Source organism: Chelon labrosus, assembly GCF_963514085.1.
Source record: "Chelon labrosus genome assembly, chromosome: 17".
Classification (NCBI taxonomy): Eukaryota; Metazoa; Chordata; class Actinopteri; order Mugiliformes; family Mugilidae; genus Chelon; species Chelon labrosus.
In genome coordinates this window covers 25369901-25392714 of record NC_140350.1, presented here as the reverse complement: position 1 = coordinate 25392714, position 22814 = coordinate 25369901, and the positions used below count along the sequence as shown (strand labels likewise).

Sequence of the window (22814 nt, the reverse complement as noted above, 5' to 3'; positions counted from 1 at the left end):
CAGCGGCTGCTTACCGTCCCATTACAGATGAGACAAGTGCAGTCAGTACTTAAAGATATGGGAAAGGTCACAGTACAACAGTAAACAGTTTAATGAGAGGCCCAACCTGACAAAGACGCTTTACAGAGATTAAACAAAAAACTGAAAAGAAGAACAGAAGCAACTATTTTAGTGGTTAATTCTGCCGTACAGGCGTGAGGCCAGGCTTGACTGGAGGGCATAATGAATGCTTAAACAGCTGAGTAACTCTGGGCTCTGTCTTTTCTTTTTTTAATCTGGTACAAAAGTAGAAACGCTTTTATCTTCTCTCTGTTTTAAAGTAGCTTTAGCATGCCTGTCAGCAGCATTGTTGAGCACACGATTAAAATCATTTGGCGAGACTTATGCCTGTTGGATGAGTTGCAAAACTGTAGAGGAGACTCACATATGTTATGTGCTGCTTACTAACTGTCTTAAAACACTGCTTTAAATATTAAAAAGGAGAATACTGAGGTTTGTTGTTGGAGAGTAGCCTCAGATTATATCAGAGGATGAACGAGGCTGCATTGTGTGATCATCAGAAATCTGGTTTCTGAAGAGAATGGTAAATATAACATTTAAATAATTGACTATTTGAGTTAATGTTGATGTTGAAAGTCTTTATTCTTAATGCAAAACAAGCCTGGGAACCAAAAGTTCCCCCATGACTAGTTTATGGAGGTTTGGAGTCCGTTCAGAATACATTATGACCCGACAAAGATCTGCCAGGCCACTCAGTTTGTTTGAGTGGGTTTTATATGCTGATGAACAGATGAGTAAAAGGAGTGTAGTCAGGACAGTCAACTGACCTCCTGTGAGTTAATCAATGCCAAGTATGTGATCTTTGAAGCTGCGTATTCAGTAGCTAAGACAAGTCCAACTCTGAAGTACAGATGGGAGGACACAGTACAGCCATTCTGTGGTTGGAACAGCTGCGAGTATTTGATGAGACCGTCAAATGCATTCTGGGATACCTGGCCTGTACCAAGTCCACTCAAGTTACCACTCGATGCATCCTCAGATGGGCACTTTGAACTTTGAACAGTACTTGGGCAGCAAGTGATTGCGACTCACAAAAACACAACAACAGAAGAAGTACAGACAAGAATATTGATACTGATAATGCAAAATGGGCTCTGATTGGTTGTAAGATTATCCAGTTGGGTGCAGAGTTTTTCCTTTCTTTCTGTATTGGTTGAAACACAGTTCATAATGAAATCTAAATGGCCAGGCTATGGAGGTACTGCTGAAATGTGTCATTAAGCCACATTCATATTACTAAAGTACAAACTGCACACACACACACCAGTGATCATCTTCAGTGCTGGTACGCCTTGCAGAAAACTTTGTAGACTATCTGACACTATCTTCCAAAACTTTGATTAAACCAACTACTTTGAAACTAATGCCATTCTCCATGTGTAGGACTCATCACCAAATAATGCTAACACGGTTTTCCTGCATTTACCTGCTTAAAATGAACTCCTTAACTTTGCACGTGTTGCTGAGCTAACTTTAGCATTTAGCTCAACGCTACGGTGGCTGAAGGAGCTCAACGAAATGCATCTTAAGAGAACACATTCAAACAGACAGAACACAAGCAAAGTAAGAAAAAGTCCTCATCCAACACATGCAATACAAACAATGCAAAACAAGCAAAAGGCTTAAAAGGATTCCAACACCACTGTCGAGCAACAAACGTCAACAACTCCAAAAGTCCCAGAACTTTCAATAACCAATGCTCCCCAGTAGGTTCAACTCTTTTGGGGGGCTCCTGGAAGCATTTCTGTTTGTGCGTCTTGCAGCATATTTTTCTGTATTTACAGGTGTCGTGACTATTTGCATATATGGGGAGATATTTTTTATTTGTGTGTGGTTTGCAAAAACTGGTTCTGTGGGGTGTAGACTTTAGGTTGACTCTGACAAACATAACCACAGAAACATCAGTACTAATTTGAGCTGAAAAGATCTCACAGAAGAAGTTCTCATCACAGATCTACCTGCCTTTGCTGCTAAGCCTGTAATCCCCGAGGCGATACTTCATAAGTATAATTACAGTAACTTAAGCTTTAATGTCACCAAAGTGAACAGCTTCTCTGTTGGTATGACTTCATTACTGTTTCTACTAAAAGGTTTAATCGTGGCTTGGACCTTGTCACTGTAAAGCAGAGCTAAACAAACCTGAGGGTATCAGTAGGGGACACATACGAGTTAGTAGAGGGACAGGAGACTCCAAAAAGAGTAGGATTGACGCTGCCAGGCTCCGAGTCTGGATCGGCACCCTGCGGTGATTAAGATGCGCTGAGCTTGAACCAGGCAGAGCAGAAAAGCTTTCAAACTGCAGACAGGCAGTGATGGGTGAGACAAACAGAGTTTAGGGAAGAGGAAGGGGGGATTTAAGGAGGTAACTGAGGGGAAGAACCATGAAGTGTTCCAGTGATGCCAGAATTTAGTAGAGAAATCCTACAACTTCTTGTCAGAAACAAAGCAGAGATGAAGAGCTTCAAATTTATCTTCACTTTTTCCAACCTTGTGTTATCTGCTGCCGCTGCAAATCCCAAAAACCTGAAGAATATTAATATCACAATAGCTATTAATGGTCTCAATCTCTTTCAAGGCTGGATCGTGTTCAATGGGAAACAGATCTGCACAGATCGTGTCACATTGGTAAAAATAAATAACTGCAGATTGGGGGAACTTCCTCCACCGAGGCGCCGTACCACTGCATTACATTGCTTTTACTATTTAATCTTAATTCTGCTCACTGTGCAGATAATGCTGATGCTGCATGTTTTATGTATAATGTACTTAAGCAAATATTCACCTCGGGGCCGCAAAGTGTTTATGGTGTAACAAAAGAGTAATGGAGTAGCTCCTCCTAAGACATCTTAACGACACACAAGGGCCGTGGTTCTTATAGAGGTACAAAATGGTGTCCAAGAAAAGTTTCCCTTTACTTCCAGTAAATGAGGCTGGTGCAGTGTTAAGCACTGTCTCCACACAACAAGAAGATGTTAAGAAGGTCCTGGGTTTGAATCTGCCCTCATGTCGTCCATTAAACACAGGTAGCTAATGTCCTGGTTTGGGCCTGTTCTGCTGCATCTGGACCAGGACGGCTTGTCCTCATTGATGGACCAATGAATTCTGAATTCTACCAGTGAACTCTAAAAGAAAATGTCAGGACATCTGTCCATGAGCTGAATGTGAAGAGAAACTGGGTCATGCAGCAAGACAACGAGAACCAAGAACACAAGTGGTTCTACAAAAGAACGGTTAAAGAAGAACAAGATGAATGTTTAGGAACGGCCAAGTCAAAGTCCTGACCTTAATCCAATAGAAATGTTGTGGAAGGACCTGAAGCAAGCAGTTGATGTGAGGAAACCCACCAACATCTCAGAACTGAAGTGGTTCTGTTCTGAGGAATGGGCTAAAATTCCTCCAAGCTGCTGTAGACCACTGATCAGCAGTTACCAGAAACATTTAGTTACAAGGAGGTCACAGCAGATACTGGAGACAAGGAGGACATGACTTAACCAGGTTCTCGTTGTCTACTTTCAAGACTTGTGTGATAATCTGCTGATGTTGTGAATCAGTTTTATGCAGAAATGTAGAAACCTCTGAGGGGCGCAAATACTTTTACATGACACTGTAGCTGGTAGGAGGGAAAGTGAGAATGAAGGGGCATAGAAAAAAGAACAAGACCTAATGTTTGGGTTGGTGTGTGAGAGAGAGGCGTAGAGAGGCCTCTTAGATCAGACCCAGCACAGTGACAGGTCAGCACTGGGCTGCTCGCCTTCATCCCACCAGAGAGACAGTGATGCTAAATTGCCTGTCTCTTCCTTGCTCTCCCTTTCTCCCCCCCCCCCCCCCCACCCTCCCTCCTCTCCCTCCTATTTGCCCCCTCCTAGCTGTGAGAGAGGCTAACATCTTAATCATAATTGTGTCATGAACCATAAACACTCATACGCTCGGCTGTGGAAGCAGCCTCGGGGGAAGTATTGGCGCTGAATAACAACAATTACTTTATTTGCCGAGCACTTCTGCTGAACTTTTCACTGCCTGTTTGTGTTTACATGTAATGAAAAACTCTGAGAAGCCACTGCAGTCAGAAACAAAACCGAATTTACGGCAACATTTTTTATTTTTTTTTTGGCATATTTCTTGAAGCCAAAAGTGATTACACTTCACATGACATGAGTGCTGCTTTTAACGGTACTTCCATCCCAGCCTCAATGAGCATCACTCGGAGGAGAGTGCTGGTCCTGACGTGAAAAAACTGAAGTACCTGGATGATGAAACACGTGAGGCTGTTTTTCGGTCGAACAGAGAATTAGTGTCAGACAGGCTTTTCTACTTTGGTGAAGCTAAGTGCTATACTTCATTGCCGTTACTCAGGAAAGACTGAGGGTGAGTCAGGGAGAGACAGCGGACGGACAGACGGACACAGAGACGTGATAGCTGAACTAAAGGCTGCACTTTTAATCCATCCCCAGGAAAAACTGTTGCGCAAAATAAAAAGCGGTAATCTAAAGCAATTTCATTCACTTCCCAGCCTGTGGAAATTATAAAGGATGCAACAATCTGACAAAACAAGTGACTGACTCTGCTGCACAATCTGTTATTAAAAAAAAAAAACATACCTGAGGGACTACTGTGTGATGCTCACTGATGTTTTACTGCCAACCTTTTATGAATTTTATAGAGGAGCAGTGAAGAACACGCCAGCATCTAATGGGTTGCTGATTAGCTGCAGTTGTCAGAAAATCAAAGAGTCTCCAAAGGATTCAGCGTCTACAAAATACACCACCCCTATAGCTTTAATTTAAGTCTTTAATCTAAAAGCGGGCTCCTCGTTTCAGGGATAGTTTTATAGTTTCTGGCCACAGAATGCTGATTTTCACGCAATGAAATGCAGCAAAACAAACTGCTGTCTGAAGGCTAGGGGATGGAAATACACAATTTGTGCTTAATCTGGGCTGTGTTGCCCTTTTTCACTGGTATTGATTAGGCCAACCCTGGATTCACAAGCAGGGATATTAACTTTCTCTGCTAATGGGAAAAAGGTATTAGGGATTTAAATGTAGCTGGGATCCAGCTGGAGAGTTGTTTGTTTGTGCATGGGCTTTAAAGAGTCTGTTGAGTCAATGTCACTGTTCACACCTTGCATTAACACCCACTGTGGGCAATCCAGTCACGAGTGGCCAGCTCTGAGTAAAGGTGTGAACATGCCCAGGATGCATTGATGATACAGCTGAGTGTAAATTGAGTTTTATCTCATTCACTCAGAAAAACACACGACCACTGCTGCAAATGATCAAATGAAAAGGAAAAAGCACCGTAGATAATGTCTGTTCATCAGTAGTGAGAGTCTTTTAAAACATTCTGTCCTTGTAGCTGTTAACTAAATAAGAAATAAATCTAATCATGGATAAACAAATGCAAATATGTCATTCACGTATCAGCATGTGGTGAATTATTGATCGCAGAAGGAGCCATGTGGAGATAAGTCACAGATGTCCTCAAAAGTGACCTTTATTACGGAGAGTTTGCTAACACTGCTTCCTAAATTAAAGCAGTAAAATTACGTCTTGTTTCAAAGTAATAATCATCTCCCCAAGTCATGCTCATGGTTCTGATCCAGCGGTAGGTAGAGATCCATTAGAGACAGCAGCTGGTACAATAGTCTACTGACCACATGATGTATGTCTTTATCTACATACAGAGTGATGCATGTGGAGACACATTTTAATGCCATGTGTGGACACAGGTACTTGAATCAGTCCACTTGCGTTTGGGACACCTAGACCAGATGTTAATGCAAAGTCTGAATGGGGCTTGAGATACAAACATATATTCTGCAGCTGTAGGTTTTGAATGAAGACCCTGCAGAAATGTGTTTGCCGAAAAAAAAATGGAGCAATAAAGTGTTAGTTGCGGTACTTTAACAGAACTAAAACTGCATCCTGACATAGTTGCAGGACAAGTGAAAATTGTGCTGTGTGTTGTTAGATTAAAATGCTGCTGGCACAAAGAAGGAAGCTCCTCTCCAGCAGAGAAGTGCTCGGTTTAGTGCCTCAGTCTCAGTCATTTCGCAGTGTTTTCTTGGTATTATGCAGGAATTGACTGCGATCCAAAAAATATCAGACGCCTTCTACTGGCTTAGCCGGCCATCCGTTAGCAGGATCTCTCTGACTATTGGATTGGTCTCTGGGGGATTTTTCAGAGGAAGCTTGTGGATTTTCTGCGGCTCGCCCAGATGGCACACAACTTCTCCTTCCAAAACCACAGTAAATAAATATTAATCTGCAGCCAAGAGCAGCGTCCTGCAGGCAGATTCTTGGACGCACGACTGCGGTGTTTGCTGTGGGCTTCCACATTTCTTTTGAGCTCAGCGGGAGTCTTGACCAAAGGAAAATAATTCATCAGGCTCTGAAGCAGCTCAGCATCAATGATTCATCAGAGAAACACATATCTGCTAATGACAGCGTTTTGTCATGACAAGTATTTTAATGGCAGAAGATCAAGAAGATCTCTACATTATCCAACACTCACTGTTATTTCTCACATCACATTCATTCCACTCAGAGAGATTAGATCAGGTGTTTACATGGTTATTAGAAGCTGGTAGTTTTCCTTTGATACTAGTTCACATGTAAACGCATCAATTGCAACACATGCTGCATATGTGCCTTTGTGTAGAGCCCTCGATCCAACCTGAAGGTAAAGATAACAAGCTGCTAACGTCGTTGCAACTTTCTGAACTGAAGTGTAGCAGCAGCAGTGTGGCGTTCGTTATCTCTGTCTTGGAGCTATGAACTGAAAACACTGCAGGTTTCTGTTCTCTAATGTCACCGCATCACATCGCCAAAGCAGCTGGTCGTAGCTCAGGGGAAATGGCAGGGAACAGGACACAATTAGTGCAGCAACAAACACAAACACCAAGCCTCACCCTGGATAATCAAACATTCCTCTCAGTTCTCCTTTTATTCTATTTTTGTGCGTAGTGCTCTGTGAGGAACTCAGTTATCTGTGAAATGAACTTGTGCAAAGTTCAGCCGTTGTCAAAGGAGGTGGTAAATAGTCCGGCCTGATCATGACAGTTGGAAGCTGCATGTTATCTATAAATACCTTAGCACTGCTCATGACTCCATCCACCGCCTCCAGCTGTTCAACAAAGAGACCACTAACCAAGAGATAACCAACTACCATCATGCATTGACCTGGGAGTGGTCAGAACTGTCACCTGACACACAACAACGTCAGTAAAGGAATATGCTTTATGCTCAGTAGACTGTAGAGAAGAAGCTTCATCTCCAGCTGCCTGCCAGCAATCAGTAACTATGGTAACAAAGAAAGGTTTGTATAATTACAGGATGACAGTCCTCAGTTTATAAACTCAAGATAGAGTCTGAGGTGAAACTCTCAAGGCATCGACAATAACTTGCCCTGTGACGGTCGCACGAAAACATATTCAATTTATTTTTCGAGGGTGCTCCGTCTGAAGAGCTTCAAGAGCTTCAGGGCGACGCCACGCTGATGTTTGGAGCACCAGAGGGTTGCAGATCTACCAAAGCAAAGCTGTGATTAGCACCGAGCCAACAGGAGGAAGGAAGGAAGGAGGAAATCACAGCACAACACTAGTAGCTGAATGGTTTCAGAAAGGAAAATGAAAGAAGAGAGAATGAAGCTCCAGGTGTGATAAAAGATAATAAAAGGTCAGTTTTTGATCTGAAGAGGAGGCTCAGAGAACGAGTGGAAGGTCAGATGCTGGGGTTTGCTGTTGTCTGGAGAGTTTACCTCCCTGTGTGGCTGACATCTGAAGTTTCAGTTTATTTTTATCTGTTAGATGAAACCGGGTTGAAGGTCATGGGGCTCTGGACATAACACTGAGGAGTGGAATGTGCTTTAAAAAGATCCACACAGGTTGTGTGAGTGTGGGGTTTGTTATCTGTTCGACTGCTTGTCCACTCCAAATGTCTCCCTGTGATATGTGATATAAGACAGTTCTCTTTAATGCCCAGTAACTCCAAGTGTTTGTGGCTTTCCAGAGAGAAAGCCAAAGGAATTATGACAGTTTTCCACTGGAAGGAAACGAAAACACTGAGTCTGCAGAGGGAGGAGGTTGGGGTGGATGGACGCGACATTGAGCTTTAACATGCTTTAACTCCATGGTCTGTCTCCCATTTCACACCAGCAGCTAACACTGGCTCCTTCCAGACATTTGTTGATCACGTCAGCAAAGTTTGTTGAGGTTGATGTTGAACTAAGATCTCTCTGGTTGTGCACAGCCATCAGCCCTCCTGTGGTTCTGTGAAACATCTCAGCCATGGTGGGACGTGTTACCGCGGTAGCAAAGAAAATGGCAAAGAAGGTTGCAATGCTAAGTGTAATCAAATAGTTTTAGTACCTAACCAAATACTGGCTGAATGGATAGAATTAAAAACTGAATGCTCTGAGATGTGAAAAGAGTTTAATTCCTCTAAAGTTTTCTTATTTTTCTCCTGCTACAAGTCCTGGCTCACATTAAGGAACACCTACTCAACAGGAGCTGAGAATAACTGCTATTGTAGATGATTAAATGAAAAGGGAAAGAAGCTCCCTAAGAGTTCATTAGAAATAAGAAAGTAATTAGTTCATATTTGTTTCTCATTTACTCTTGATATAAGAAAGGTACGGCTCCTGTAGCCGCTCATAAGCTGCTTATGTTTGATGGCAACTTGAACCTTTCCTTCAGTGAGTTGCCCAAACCAAACCTTAGTCAATAGTCAATCTGTTGCATTGTCTAAACTGTCCATTTAGGAAAAAGAAAACCTCCTCCTGATGGTGCAGGCATACGTGTCTCACTCAGGAGGACAGGAGGAAATAACACATTCTGTTATTTCCTTTGAGGAGCCGTCTACCTATCGTACATACCTGTGCGTCAGACAGGTTTCCTACACGTCAGATCAGCAGCATGTTTCATTATCATATATTCACACATCATTATCTACAGGACGCAGACTGTTGACGGGATGCAGCTCATGTAACGACACGTCTGTTTGGATCTCAAGAAAAGCTCAACATCCACAACGTGTCAGGATTTTTCATCCAGCCCGTAGTTTCATTTTGGACTAAAACCTCTTTGCATTAATTTCCTCGGCCGTCGAGTCAGGAGCTGACTGATGGCGGCTTTGACTTCTCTGCACTTCAAAGACGGTTTCTGGTAGACATCTGCAGCACTTACTGCGCACGACTCATCCACAGCATCATCGTTATACCAGCTCGGCTGCAGTTGTCCATCTTCTCTGATGTGCTCTGAACGTTCATTTGTATGCAAGCTGCCGCAGTGTTTGGAAGTCTTGGGACTATTTAGAACAACAATTTTCATGGTAAGTGCCAATCAGTCATGCTGTACTCTCTCTGGGACGTGATGAAGATTTAAAAATAAAAATAAAAAGAGAGAGAAATGGAAGACGAAAGCAGAAAAGACAGAGAGATAAAGAAATGGGGCTGAAATACCTCACATGAACTTACAGAATAAAACTGAACTGAGGGAGAAGGAAGCATTGGAGGACGAATCAAGAGACAAACTGACTGACACATAACTGAGGAAAGAGACTGAAATCACGAGGTTTTTCTGTCACTGCTTCAAACTGCACGGCGGTGAAATTACGATGCGTGTGAGAGTTTTCAGGGTTCAGTCATAATCTGAATAACTAATGTGAGAGAGAAGCTTCACAGCTTGTTCCAAAATATGGATCAGCTCCCCAAGTCCTAACGCACACACACACAAACAGCTGTTCATGGTTCTGAAACAGCGGTGGGTAGAGATCCAGTAGCAGCTGCACCGCAAATGATGTCTGTGTTTATTTACATGCAGAGCACAAAACTGAGATCGAATCTCAACTGCTGCTTTTATTAAGACAGTAGAACCGACGGTCTCATGAACTGTTGTGGCTCCAGAGACGACATGCCAGCGTGCAGGAGTCTGAGATCACAGTTCAGCACTCGGTTTGGCCGTGGACAGGATGTCTTCTATCTTGACATAACATCTGCTCAGCGGAAACAAAACGAGCCCAAAAACACGAGCTGCTCCTCTAACGTGTGTCAGAATATCAGAGTTGTACAGTTCTCTAAGATACTGTACAGATTCTTAATTATTTAAAAGATACACAGTGAGATATGAACACAAACAGCCAGAGGGGAGAAGAGTTATTCTGGGCCGACAGGAAGGAAGACCAGAGAGGGAGATGACAGGAAGTTGTTCAAACTGAAGTATAACAGAGAGAGTCTGCAGGTGAGATGTTTAGATTAAACACTGACTGTTTGGTTTAAGTTCATGTAAAAGTTCTGATCAGAGTAAAGCAGCTCGTTCTAACTCTGGAACTGGAACTGAGTAAATCTTTCACTCCTGATACTATCTGGCGTAGACAGACTTGATTCTAATCAGAACATGAGTCTACTAACTCTCCACTGGGACTTTATCATGAGGCGGATTTAAACTGGTTCATGGAAAAAATAAGTTTAGTCCTCCAGCTAAGTAACTTTAACCCTAGAACACTAACGTTAGAATTACTAACACCATCACTAACGTCGGGTATATTTCACCCGATATAAAATATATTGAAGTACAAAAATACATAGTATATCGAAGTACTTTTATTGTAACTATAAAATATGGCCCAGAGGGGCCCAAATCAAATCGCTCTAAAATTTGCATAAAAATCAGGGAATCTTTAACGAGTTGCTCCTATAATATAAAATATTGGAGCTAGGAACTTAAAATCCAGTCCATCCACCTATCTAGATCATTTTAACTCAGTCATTGTAAAAGTGAAGGCATCTCTGCTCCAGACCAACTGTCCACCACAGAAAAAACAGCAACAAAAAAAAAAAAAACGTGGGAGTTGACCCAAAGTCTTCCAGAGTGTTTTTCTTTGCAACGATCCCAAATCTCCCAAAACTGAACAAACCAGGCTGATTAATACACCAAGCCGCTCCACCTTGGTCCTTGACAGATTGAAACTAGCATATAACAAACCCATTTCCATCAAACACTCATTCATCAGCGTGGACTTTTCAGAGGTCTGACGGACCGGAGCCAGCGTTGTTGGTAGGAGACTGAAAAGGATGAACTGATTGCCGTCATTAAATCTTGGTACTTTTAAACATGTTATAGCCTTCAATTGTGAAGACTGGGTCAACTTTTAGAAGTATTTTGCTTTGTTAAAAACATGATTTTGAGTTTTGAAATTTGCGGCCGCAATCACAGAGCTCACGCCGAGCACAATCAGCCGGGTAATAAAAAAAAGAAGAAGAAAGAAATGAAAAAGAAGCTGTTTCAGAAAATAAAGCAGTCGCGTGAATCACGGAAAGCACTCAGCGCCTGAGTGACAGTTAAAGTTTGAACTGAGGTGAGGAAAACAACTCCATTCCTTTCCTGTTTTGATTTGTTTTAAAGCAGGAGCCCTGACGGACCGGAGGACTCTAATTCTTGTTTCTCAGTTCGCCTGAAGAATCCAGCGATGTGCAGAAATGGCCGCCAGAACAAATACGGACTTCTCCTGGTAATTGACCTGCCTGATGGCTGATCGCACTATGATAGAAAACAAATACTAAGAAGAGTGTAATGGATGGGCCCCCAGCCGTCCAGGTGCTTTCAGGACGCAGCTCATTAAACAGTGAGTTAAGAATGAGCAACATCTCTGTGGATATCATTTCAGCGTCCTTTACGTTTTGGTCTGGCTCAGACCACTGTCCTCTGGAGGGTTTCAGGATCTATCTATCCCGCAGAGAGACAGCCACAAACAACGGGGGCGCGGTCATAATTTCCATTGAAATGACTTGACAGCGCCACGCCAAGCGGATGTGGGAAGCGTTTGGCTCGGCTCACTTCGATCCCTGCTCCAAACTCTAATCCTCAAATTATCACTCACTCAGCAAATCCCTCTCTCCTCTCTCCTTTTTCCACCCAGCTTCTCACATCCACTTCTCAGACTCATTTTCCTCTCACGCCTCCCCTCCCCTCCCCTCCCCCACATACCCACAGCTCTATCAATCCATCTGTCTGCAGGAGGGAGGAGACAATAACAGAAACACTGCGTGAAAGAAGACTCTATCTGTAAAATAGATTCCCAGGAAAAGGCCTCACTTGTTTCATCAAATCTAGTTTGGACTCTGGTTTAAAGCAGAACACATGAGCTTTAAAAACATTCACATTTATTTAACGGACCGAGGGAGGAGAGCAGAGACTGATGCACGACAACAACAAGGAGCTGCCGCTGTGAGGAGTATCACTGACAGATCTCTGTAAAGTTACTCTGCAGATCACAAGTGGTTTCACAGCGTTGTCATTTCTGTGCCGTTTGCATCATGGTGTTCAACCAGCATGTGCTTCATCACAGACACGTCAACGCATCAGAAGAGCACCAGCGAAAGGAGGAGATCTGAAAACCCAAGGTTCAAAAACACATCGAGACTCTGCTCGTGTTCTGTGAGACAGGGACGCGTTTATCACACTTAAAAGAGAAGGCTGAAGGTTTGGCTTATTTCCTTTCTGGCTGAGAGTAAAATGAGAAGCGTCCTCATGTATGTGAGCAGCCGGTTATTGGCTCGACTTAGCGGAAAGACGAGAAACAGGAGCGATGCAGTCTCACGATGACAGGCAGAAACATTTCACTGTGTTCTGTCGCTCTCAATGCGCGCAGTGAAAAAGTCAGATCAGTTACGGTGCCTGCAATTTAAATCCACAAGGCACGCTGACAGCCGCTGAATATATAGAATAGAACGGAGACGTGATGTGCAGCCGTATTGTTTTTATAAATGCAGCTCAGCAGCGTCCCAGTGACTGACTCACACGTAAAACATAAAGCAGGGCTGCTCCAATCAGAGGAGTCTGCAGCCGTCACCGATCACGGGGTCTGTCTGAAGCTGCTGCAAAATTAGTTTTAGTATTTTTTAGTATTATTTTGACTCATTTCGATGCACAGAGTGTGGTTCTTAAAAGCAGTACGAAAATAAAACTCTCTGGAAAACTCTCCTTATTAAAAGTTCTGGTTTTGTTTTTGTTTAGTTCTACCTTGGATCCTGAAAATGCACAGATTAACTCCTTGGTTTTTACTCTGTCCCCAGATATCCTGTCTTCTTTAACTTTTCTCTGGTCTCTGTCTTGGTAACTGTTTCTCTGGCCCTCTTAAAACAAACATGTATTTTTATGACAAGTTTCCAGAGCTACAGTAGTGCTAATAACCACGGCCGAGCGGCCCCTGCCTCCCACCTGCTCGGCGGAGCGGTGGAAGCTGCAGAGCCGCTGGTCGGATGCCAAACGCTGATCAGATCAGAACGAGGCCGATCTTTTTGAAGCGTGCCTCTAATGCGTGGAAACTGGTTGAGAAAGAATAAAACCTCCAGACGCTCTCAGCAAACAGCAGACAGCCCTCAGACTCTGCTGCTGGCTTCTGTAACTTGGTGGGAGGAAACTCTGCCAGGGTGACACACAGTCACCATGCTAAATTTAACTTGTGTTAAACCTGCAGCATCTTAGTTTAGTGCATCAACTACAGCTGACGAGGATATCATTAGTTTTTCCAAGTATTTAGTCGTGATTTTAGAAACATACTCATTTTCAGAATTCATGATTGTGAGTACTTGAGGTCTCTCTCATGCAGGGTTCCCTTTCAGAGCTATAAATATGTTGACGCTGCTCTGGACTCCTATCTGTCTGTGGTCGGGGCAGACAGCTGGAGGCTTGCAGGCAGGCAGACAGTAAAAAGCACACGAAGAGGCAGGGACAGAGAGTCGGAGGTGGGGGCAGGACGTTGGGGAATATTTGGAGCCCTGACTCTGTTCCTAATATAACTGTGTGTGTGGACCAACAGCTGCTGTGTGTCCTGGAGCAGCGAGCTGCTTTGCATGTCAGAGCTGCAGTGGGACTCTGAGTTTCCTGGCAGTGGAGGCTACTTCAGATAAATGTAATGAAAGTAGAAAGAAGAAGACAGCTGCCTTTCTTTCTTTCTTTCTTTCTTTGCGATTAAAAAGTGTAAAAAGAAAACTTATCAGGTCCTCTCTCCAAAAAACAAAGGCAACTGGGCTTGTAGAGTTTCATGATGATGTTACATCCAAGTAGTTTGTTCAGTTCTATGAGACTGGAGGGAGATGGGCTTTAAACAGGAACATCTGAGGGTGTTGTCCATGTGAAATCTACATGTCTAGGGTCTCTAACGACCAGATAAAACTATTCTGATCTTGTTTTCTTCCCCAGTGAAAGACACTCTAACAACCCATTAATGACCAGAGGCTCCAGTCTCAATGTGTGAACAGGGGTAACACTCCCTGGAGAAATATGTTAAGACTGTTGTGAATTTATGGCAGATTATATCTAAGTGCACCTCCCCTGTTCAGAGAATGGTTGTCCAATTTGACTTCCAAACCAATCCGTCTTCTTTGACTAACATGTGACTGCTGTTGTGCCCAAATGAGTGGGTTTAAAAGAGGAGTCAAGGAAGACATTCATGTTCAAATAAAGAAAAAACCCTATCTGAACGGTGGACTGAGATATAATTCGTTATCTGTTACAGCTTAGCCTCTAAAGGACCAGCATGTCTTTGGACGGTGGGAGGAAGCTGTAGTACCTGGAGAGGAGTCTTCTAGAAGCAAACACTTGGATGAAACATCTTCTAGAAACCCAACTAGACCAGTTCTCCTTGTTTCAGCTTGTTTTTTTTGTTTTGTTTTTCTTGGATATACTATGACCTTGACAGACAAAGGCAAAGTTTTAATTAAAGCAGAAAGTTTGAGCAGCCAATCATGAACAGCCAGGCACTTTGATGTCAGAGCTAGACAAAGTGATGCTTTACTACAGGGTCTGGATCAAGCTGGATGTCTTTAGAAGGGATATGTCAGCAGCCAGGTATGTAAAACTGACAGCCTGTCAGAGTACTGGTTAAGGAATAATGGTGCTGTGATGTAAAGCAGCCTATCACTGTAGAGTTTAGTGGGAAAGGCCTAAAAACCTAATTTTACTTTTAAAAAGTCAAGGACAGCCTCTTTGGGATGAAACCTCTCGTTTTCAGACGACCCCTGAAGACACAAACTTCACAACACTTTACTTCAGGCTAATCTGTCCAGTAATGCTGCTCATTTCCATGATCTCCCAGTTTGCATCATCCAACTGGTGAACAGACTTCTATCTCACGTCATATTCTCGTCACAAAAATTGTCGTAATGAGACCTTCACAAGTCCAGAGGCAGCAACTTAGAGATTGAAAAGTCGTCTGGTTTCTTTCTGCACGTAAATAAGTTCTCACAAGTTTAATTTTTGTAAAAGTAAATGAAGTCTGGGCCATGTTTTTAAACTGTAGCAGCAGGGAGGTGCTTTAAAGAGCACAAATCAAAGCATTCAGAGGATATCCACCCTGCAGGTTTGCTCATGAAGAATCAGCCGTATTTTGACAAAATGGAAGGACGGTGAATATGAAAACGGATCACTGCTGGAATCAGATGTGAGTTCATGCTGCTCTGAGCTCTGGTTCCCTCAGTTAAACCTGGTAAATCCCCCACCTCAAATGTTTCCAAGAGAAACAAGCAGAACATAAAATATATTGCTAGTCCATGGACATAGCTAGCTCTTCTTCTATTTGAATAGAAAACGCTGTGATCTCGTTCCTGATGCTCCAAGATGAGATTAGCTTGGTGAATGTGATGGCAGGAACCAAAGTGGTGGACAGTCAGAATTCCTTTGTGTAGGTCACCGAATGTTTTTTCTCCAATCATCACTTTAACTTTCAGTCTCCACATCACTGCTAGTCTCTTTTGATTCCACAGGAAAGTCTGTAGCTCAGTAGGTAGAGCAGGTTTTCCATGAACCAGAGCGTCAGCGGTTTGATCCCCAGAACACGGACCACATGCCTAAGTGTCCTTGAGCATTCACTGGACCCTGAGTTACTCCCAGTCCTTGGCACTGCTGTGTGAATGTGTGCTTGTGAGAAACAAATGGCTAGATGTGTCACATGACTGTGAAGCCATCACCAGATACCAGAAACAAGGGTCCACATACTTTAGCAACTCAAAGATATGTAACGTTGGCTCATTCTCCAGACTAAGTAAATACACAAGCATAATATTTCATGTTTCTTATGACTGATTGGATTCCCTTCGTACTGGTACTATGAAAGGCGCTATATAAGTCCAAGCTATTATTATTATTATTCGTCTACTTTCAGGACTTGTGAGAAAATCTGAGTAATTTATTTCAGTGGAGCTGCATGTACACAAGACCATTTACCAACAATGAAGCACAACAATGGTTGACCTCCTCCACAAGAAAAATGGCAGCAATCCAACATAAATCACAAAAAGTGTCAACTTGTGAAGCAACACAGTATTTAATCATCGTCCCTGTTAAAAGAAAACAACACTGTCTCCATCGTGCCTGACTTGTTCCTGCCATTAATTCAGATCTGACTAAACGTATGTAGAGAAAAGTGTCTAAAAGGGCCTCGAACAAATATTAGAAAGAATCCTGTTTCAGGGATGTGATCAGATCGATGTCTGGCGTCTGTCAAACCTGATCTTTTGTAGTTATTCAAACCAAAACCACGTCTGTAGCATCATAACGTCTTTATGGATGTGTGGTGAGGTGGTAGTAGTTGATCATCTAAACAGAATCCATGGAGTCCACTCAGTCAAAGGCTGCACCCAAACAACAACAACAAACACTGAACGTTTAAAAGAAGAGAAAAGTTTCCTGGAGACAGCGTCAAGGAGAAACATCTTCCAGAGAGGGTTAGGGAGTTTATGGCAGCGTTGGATGACCAGAACATTTCTGGAGTAGAGAACACAAGGTACCAGCTACCCTCTCCACACTACATTAACTTTGACTGAAAGATTTATTGGACTGAATCCAGTCCACTCTAGGAGAAGACAAGGAAGACAAGGACAGACTTTAGGAAGACACAGGAGACCAACTCTAGGAGAAGACAAGGAAGACAAGGACAGACTTTAGGAAGCTACAGGAGACCAACTCTAGGAGAAGACAAGGAAGACAAGGACAGACTTTAGGAAGCTACAGGAGATCAACTCTAGGAGAAGACAAGGAAGACAAGGACAGACTTTAGGAAGCTACAGGAGACCAACTCTAGGAGAAGACAAGGAAGACAAGGACAGACTTTAGGAAGCTACAGGAGATCAACTCTAGGAGAAGACAAGGACAGACTTTAGGAAGCTACTTGTGACCAACTCCAGGAGAAGACAAGGAAGACAAGGACAGACTTTAGGACGCTACAGGAGACCAACCCTAGGAGAAGACAAGGAAGACAAGGACAGACTTTAGGAAACTACAGGAGACCAACTCTAGGCGAAGACAAGGAGGACAAGGACAGACTTTAGGAAGCTACAGGAGACCAACTCCAGGAGAAGACAAGGAAGACAAGGACAGACTTTAGGAAGCTACAGGAGACCAACTCTAGGAGAAGACAAGGAAGACAAGGACAGACTTTAGGAACCTACTGGAGACCAACTCTAGGACATTCAGGATCAGAGAGGGACTCAGATCAGATGATGCTGAATTAAATCCTGTTCATATTCCAGATGAGATATATCTATAAAAATGTTGTGGTGCCAGAAACTTTCCAACAGTAGTCAGCTGTAACTTGGACCTGAACCAACTGATTTAAAACAAGACGTGACTCTCACCCACTCACAGCTAAACAACACACACACACTCTCAGGTCCACAACAACAAACACACCACTTCACCACAACTGAGCCCGTCACTGATCCCTCTCAACCAGAGCAGAACCAGAGTCAGTGTTGAGGCATGTGCCTCCCCCCTCTACAGTCAAACCCCGACAGTAGGCTGCAGTCTGTCCACACTCAGCTTCTTGTTACTTATTTATAGCAGCTCTCTCCCCAGAGGGACAAGGTAATTGAAGCCAAATGTGTTGCCAGCACTGATACGGGGAAGTGGGCCGGTCAGCCCACCCAGCCACCGTTCTTCTGCCTTTCTCTAAACACACAGATTGAGACTGAGATTCAAAGCAAACAGCCGTGCAACGTTCAAATCTGAAGGAAAAATAAAGTTCCGTCCATTCTTTTTAAAACCAACCTACTGCTTTAAATGAATTTAGCTGTTGCAGTCTCTGGAGACTCTGCGTTAGCTAAGTGGTTATAATGTTTTGCTTGCTTTTTTTGTTAAGTTGCAGCAAGTTGAGATATATATATATTTTTTTCCAGGCAAATAAAGCTCAGAAGGAGTCAGTCCAACTCTAATGTGATCCACTTTATGCAGCAGCCAGAGCTCGGCCCACCTCCTCCCCGCCCACCACCCAGTCACAGTCCATGAGCAGCCCAGAGACAATGCAGAGAAACCAAACTTACCATGTTTCCTTTCTCTTTTTTTTTTCCTTCGCTTGACTTATTCCTTTCTTTACTTTCTCTCTTTCCCTCCCTCCTGGGCTCCTGGTGAGCTCTGCTAGAAGTCGAGGTGGGTCAGGCAGACAAAAACTGAATTAAGTTGCTGCTAAGAAGCTGCATGAGGCCTTCAGTGACCAACTCAAAGTCAGGCAGCCACCTCTGTCTGTCTTTCTCCTCCCTCCCCGCTGCTGCCTTACTCGCTTGTCAGCTTTTCCAATAACAAAGTGCTCGCCGCCTCTTTTGGCCGAGCCCCTGCGCTGTGAGCCGTTTCCTGGACGCGCGGTGGACTCCTGTGACCCGGCTGTCTCCCTCCTTTCTTTCGTCTTGTTGCTCTGAGCTGCAGCCCTGCCTTCCTGCCTGATTTAGAACCAGAGACACATGTGGGTTTGAAGTTTAAAGAGGCGGGGCTTGACTTGAGAGTGTTGTGTTGTCATGACGACCCCTCCCTCTCCACATCCTGAGTTCTGCCCCTCCGGTGCTTTATGAGCAAATTCACGGGGGCGTGTTTGGAGGTTTGTGTGTGTGTGTCAGTCTACGTCACAACTCACAGGAAAATACTTTCTGTTTCATTCTGTTTTATTATTATCTTAATTAAATGGAAGTTTGTGTTATTTTGTACTTTATTATCACTAGCTGGCAAAACGGATTGTAGCGCTACAAATAAAAGAAACCAGAAAACTCTGTAAAGACAAAGAAAAGCAGAAATTCATCTAGGACTTCACCTACTACCAAGGTGAATGGAGGAGAAAATAAATTCAAGTTCAAGACTGAATCGTCACCTGTAGCAGATGAAACAACTTTATCAGAGCGGCATGTTTCAGCTCGTGGTCTTCATCAGGGTCATCCAGAAACACACTGAAAACTATCTATTTAAATAAAGAGGTAAAAATGTGTAAAGAACCAATCATGTACATGCTTAAAAGTCTTTGCACGACTCATAAACAACTCAAAACTGCAGCCGAGTCCTAAAAATAGTAGATAAAGAGAACCCTATCACACAAATGAAACAGAAATATTATACTTTTCTGTCTGTTTATTCAGGAAAATTAGTGTGTTCATATCATGTCCTCCTTGTGTCCAGTATCTGCTGTGACCTCCTTGTCACTAAATGTTTCTGGTAACTGCTGATCAGTGGTCTACAGCAGCTTGGAGGAATTTTAGCCCATTCCTCAGAACAGAACCACTTCAGTTCTGAGATGTTGGTGGGTTTCCTCACATCAACTGCTTGCTTCAGGTCCTTCCACAACATTTCTATTGGATTAAGGTCAGGACTTTGACTTGGCCGTTCCTAAACATTCATCTTGTTCTTCTTTAACCGTTCTTTTGTAGAACCACTTGTGTTCTTGGTTCTCGTTGTCTTGCTGCATGACCCAGTTTCTCTTCACATTCAGCTCATGGACAGATGTCCTGACATTTTCTTTTAGAGTTCACTGGTAGAATTCAGAATTCATTGGTCCATCAATGAGGACAAGCCGTCCTGGTCCAGACATGACATGTCAAAGCCCACTTTGCAGGTGCCTCATTGGCTTACCTGTATATGTGCATGTACATGATTGGTTATTTTTATTTAAATGTATTGTTTGCTGTGTGTTTCTGGATGACCTTGATGAAGGCCACAAGCTGAAACGCATCTCTCTGATAAAGTTATTTCATCTACTACTAGTGTCCTTTGTGTAAGTCATTAGATCTTTAGAAATATACTCACATACTTGATTTTTAGATCTTTAAATTTTCGTTGTTTAATTAAATCAAGCCACAAATGTTTCACTGCCATAATTAAAAGTCATTTGAAACACACAACCACTTTGTTTTTTCATGTTGTGTTGAGGAGCTGATCTCTTTGCATGTCCTGGGTCTGGACCTAAAAGCTTTTAATGTGGTATTATTCACCACAGAGGCTGCAGAGACTGACTGCTGCTGGTATTCAGTGGGAGAAAAAAGCAATTTAGGTTTCATTATCCTTCCAAAATACGCTTGGCTGTAGTTTATTAGGTACAACTAGTGAAATACAACTGCTCAGGATTAGATGTAAGCTTTGCTATCTGTTTCTTCGTGAACCCAAGAGTGTCGCTTTAACTCTGATCATTTTAGAGCTATAGTTTGTTTTGTATTTTAATGAGATTTCTGATATTTCTATTATAGCATAAATGCTTCAGACGGTGGAATGACAAGCAAACCAGAGTTAAAGAACCATCTTCATTCACAGGAGGAACAGTGGCGTCTTTTTTATGTTTATTGTGCGTTCTGTGAAGTTCATTTATGAATAAACTGAATTCATGTCATTGCTTTTACAGCCTAGAACTGAGAGCAGGTTTTTTGTCACCTTGCTTCAGCAACACAGCTCCCCACATGCCTGTACACCCACCCACATCTCCAGCTCTATTAGAAAACATGAGGATGAGACAAGGACAGTGGGACTCATCTCAGCAGGAGACAAGTCCACTTACCAGGATGAAGTCCAGAAACTGACTCCAGGGGAGATCATGATTTGAGCTGGTTTGGAATCATTTTGATGTTTTTTCTAATTATTTTTTTAAAGCTGAGTTGAAACAAAACCAAAAATAATGCTTAACAACTAAATTTACCTCTGTCCTTTAATATATAAAACACAAAGAGAGCTAAAGGACAAACGAGTTGTTATTTGATTCAGATAAAAGCAGAATGATCTGGCTGGTTAAAGTACTAAACAGAGTATTGATCTTTATATTTTGTTTGCGTTTTGTTGGTTTTTGAACTACTGTTGGAGCTGAAACCATCAGCTGTATCTTCACAGCTTGAGATTTCTGGGAAGCCACATCCCTGACAAGCTCTCCTAGTCGAGTAACATCACAGCTGTTGTTAAAAAAAAGAAAAAAAGAAAGCGGCACTGCGGCGCCTGTACTTCCTAGGACTTCCGAAGAAGAAGGAGGACCTGTGTGCTACGTGGCTCAGCAGAGAGCTTTCTAACATACTGCCTCACAGCGTGGCAGCACAGGCGGCTCAGCAGCTGATCAAAAAGCTCTACAAAGGGTCATCAGCAGCACAGAGGATCATCAGCAGCACTATTGCCTCGCTCCACGACACCGGCTACCACTCCAGAGCAAAAACACACCGGGAAGAACTCTTCTCAGCCCAGTTAGACCACCTGACCTCAAGGAGGCGATACAGGTCCTTAAAAACCTGCACCACCAGATTATTGAACTGTTTTTCTTTTCCGCCCACATCCATGACTCCCACTCAGTGACTCTGCAGCCAGTCTTCATTCTGACAGCCATTTTTGAGTTAGTCTTTAGACGAAAATGCTTATTAGTCACATTAAGGTCATTTGTAGTGACCTCAATGTGACTAATGAGCAACTGTTTTATTTGTCATCTTTAGATAAAATGCATGTCAGAGTGTTTCTCTATTCAGACAGATTTAATGAAGCTTACAGATGCAGCAGAAGTTTGAATCCAGGTAACAGTCTGGATCAACACTGATCTCTTAGCAGATCTCTGTCCAGAGTTGGACATCAGCTGCTGTCCTCGGTCATTTATAAGGTTGGATCACCTTACATGACATGACCAGACATGGCTAGAGCGTCTGACTAGAGGTTGAAAGTCAAAAGAAGAAGAAGAGGGACAGTTATCGGTGGAAAGGCGTCGAGTGAGTGGAGTGTTAGAGAGAGAACCTCCAGCAGCATGGAGGAAGGAAGTGAACCAGAAGACCTTCCCCATCCATGGACTTATTTAAGAGAACTGATCGATGTTGTCAGCTCCAAGAATGATTCATGACGAATGTATTGTTTTTTGTGCCAACCAAAAAATAAATAAATCCACAAGCTTCTGACGTTCAAGAATTCTCAGTCTAATCTGAAAAAACACGTTCAGGTAAGAAGTAGTATCTGTTGTGATCATTAGCTTTTTGTTTACAATGTTAGCAATGCTATAGGAACACATCTAACACTAGCTAGCTCTCGGTTTAAACAACAACAACCCAATAACCCTCAGTTTATCATTACAAATGATCCAGATGCTCATGCAGCACCTCTGGTCACTTCAGTCCAGATTATTCATTTTACAAAATTATCAGCGGATGTTTAGTTTCATTAATGGCAAACATCTCAGAGCCTGTACTTTCATACTTTTACTTGAGTAAAGGAGTTCAATCAGTTCTTTTTCTTTAAGTATTTTTTTTACACAAGTACTCGTACTTTTACTGAAGTACATAATGTGATTCCTTTATCCACCTCTGACGGTTCTGCTTTCTGAGAACACTTGGCTCGTGTCGTGAACGGGACAGACTGTGATCACAGAGGACACATTTGTTTTTAAGCACCGCTGCAACGACATGAGTCACGTTTCCAAGGACAATGAAGGCTTCTCATTCAATTCAGTTTAATTTTTTTATACAGCATCAAGACGCTTTACAAAATCAACTGATGGTTT

The 22814-nt window shown here is 42.8% G+C and overlaps 1 protein-coding gene across 1 annotated transcript in view; it reads right to left on the bottom strand.

The window, feature by feature from the left end:
* The window catches only part of sgcd (sarcoglycan, delta (dystrophin-associated glycoprotein)), a 133242-nt gene extending 114489 nt beyond the window's left edge, over window positions 1–18753 (bottom strand). The window contains exon 1 of the mRNA XM_084564843.1: window positions 18373–18753. Coding sequence (XP_084420969.1) covers window positions 18373–18375 — 3 coding nt within the window. The 5' untranslated portion in view covers window positions 18376–18753. The remainder of the gene's footprint in view (window positions 1–18372) is intronic.
* Window positions 18754–22814: the final 4061 nt, after the last annotated feature.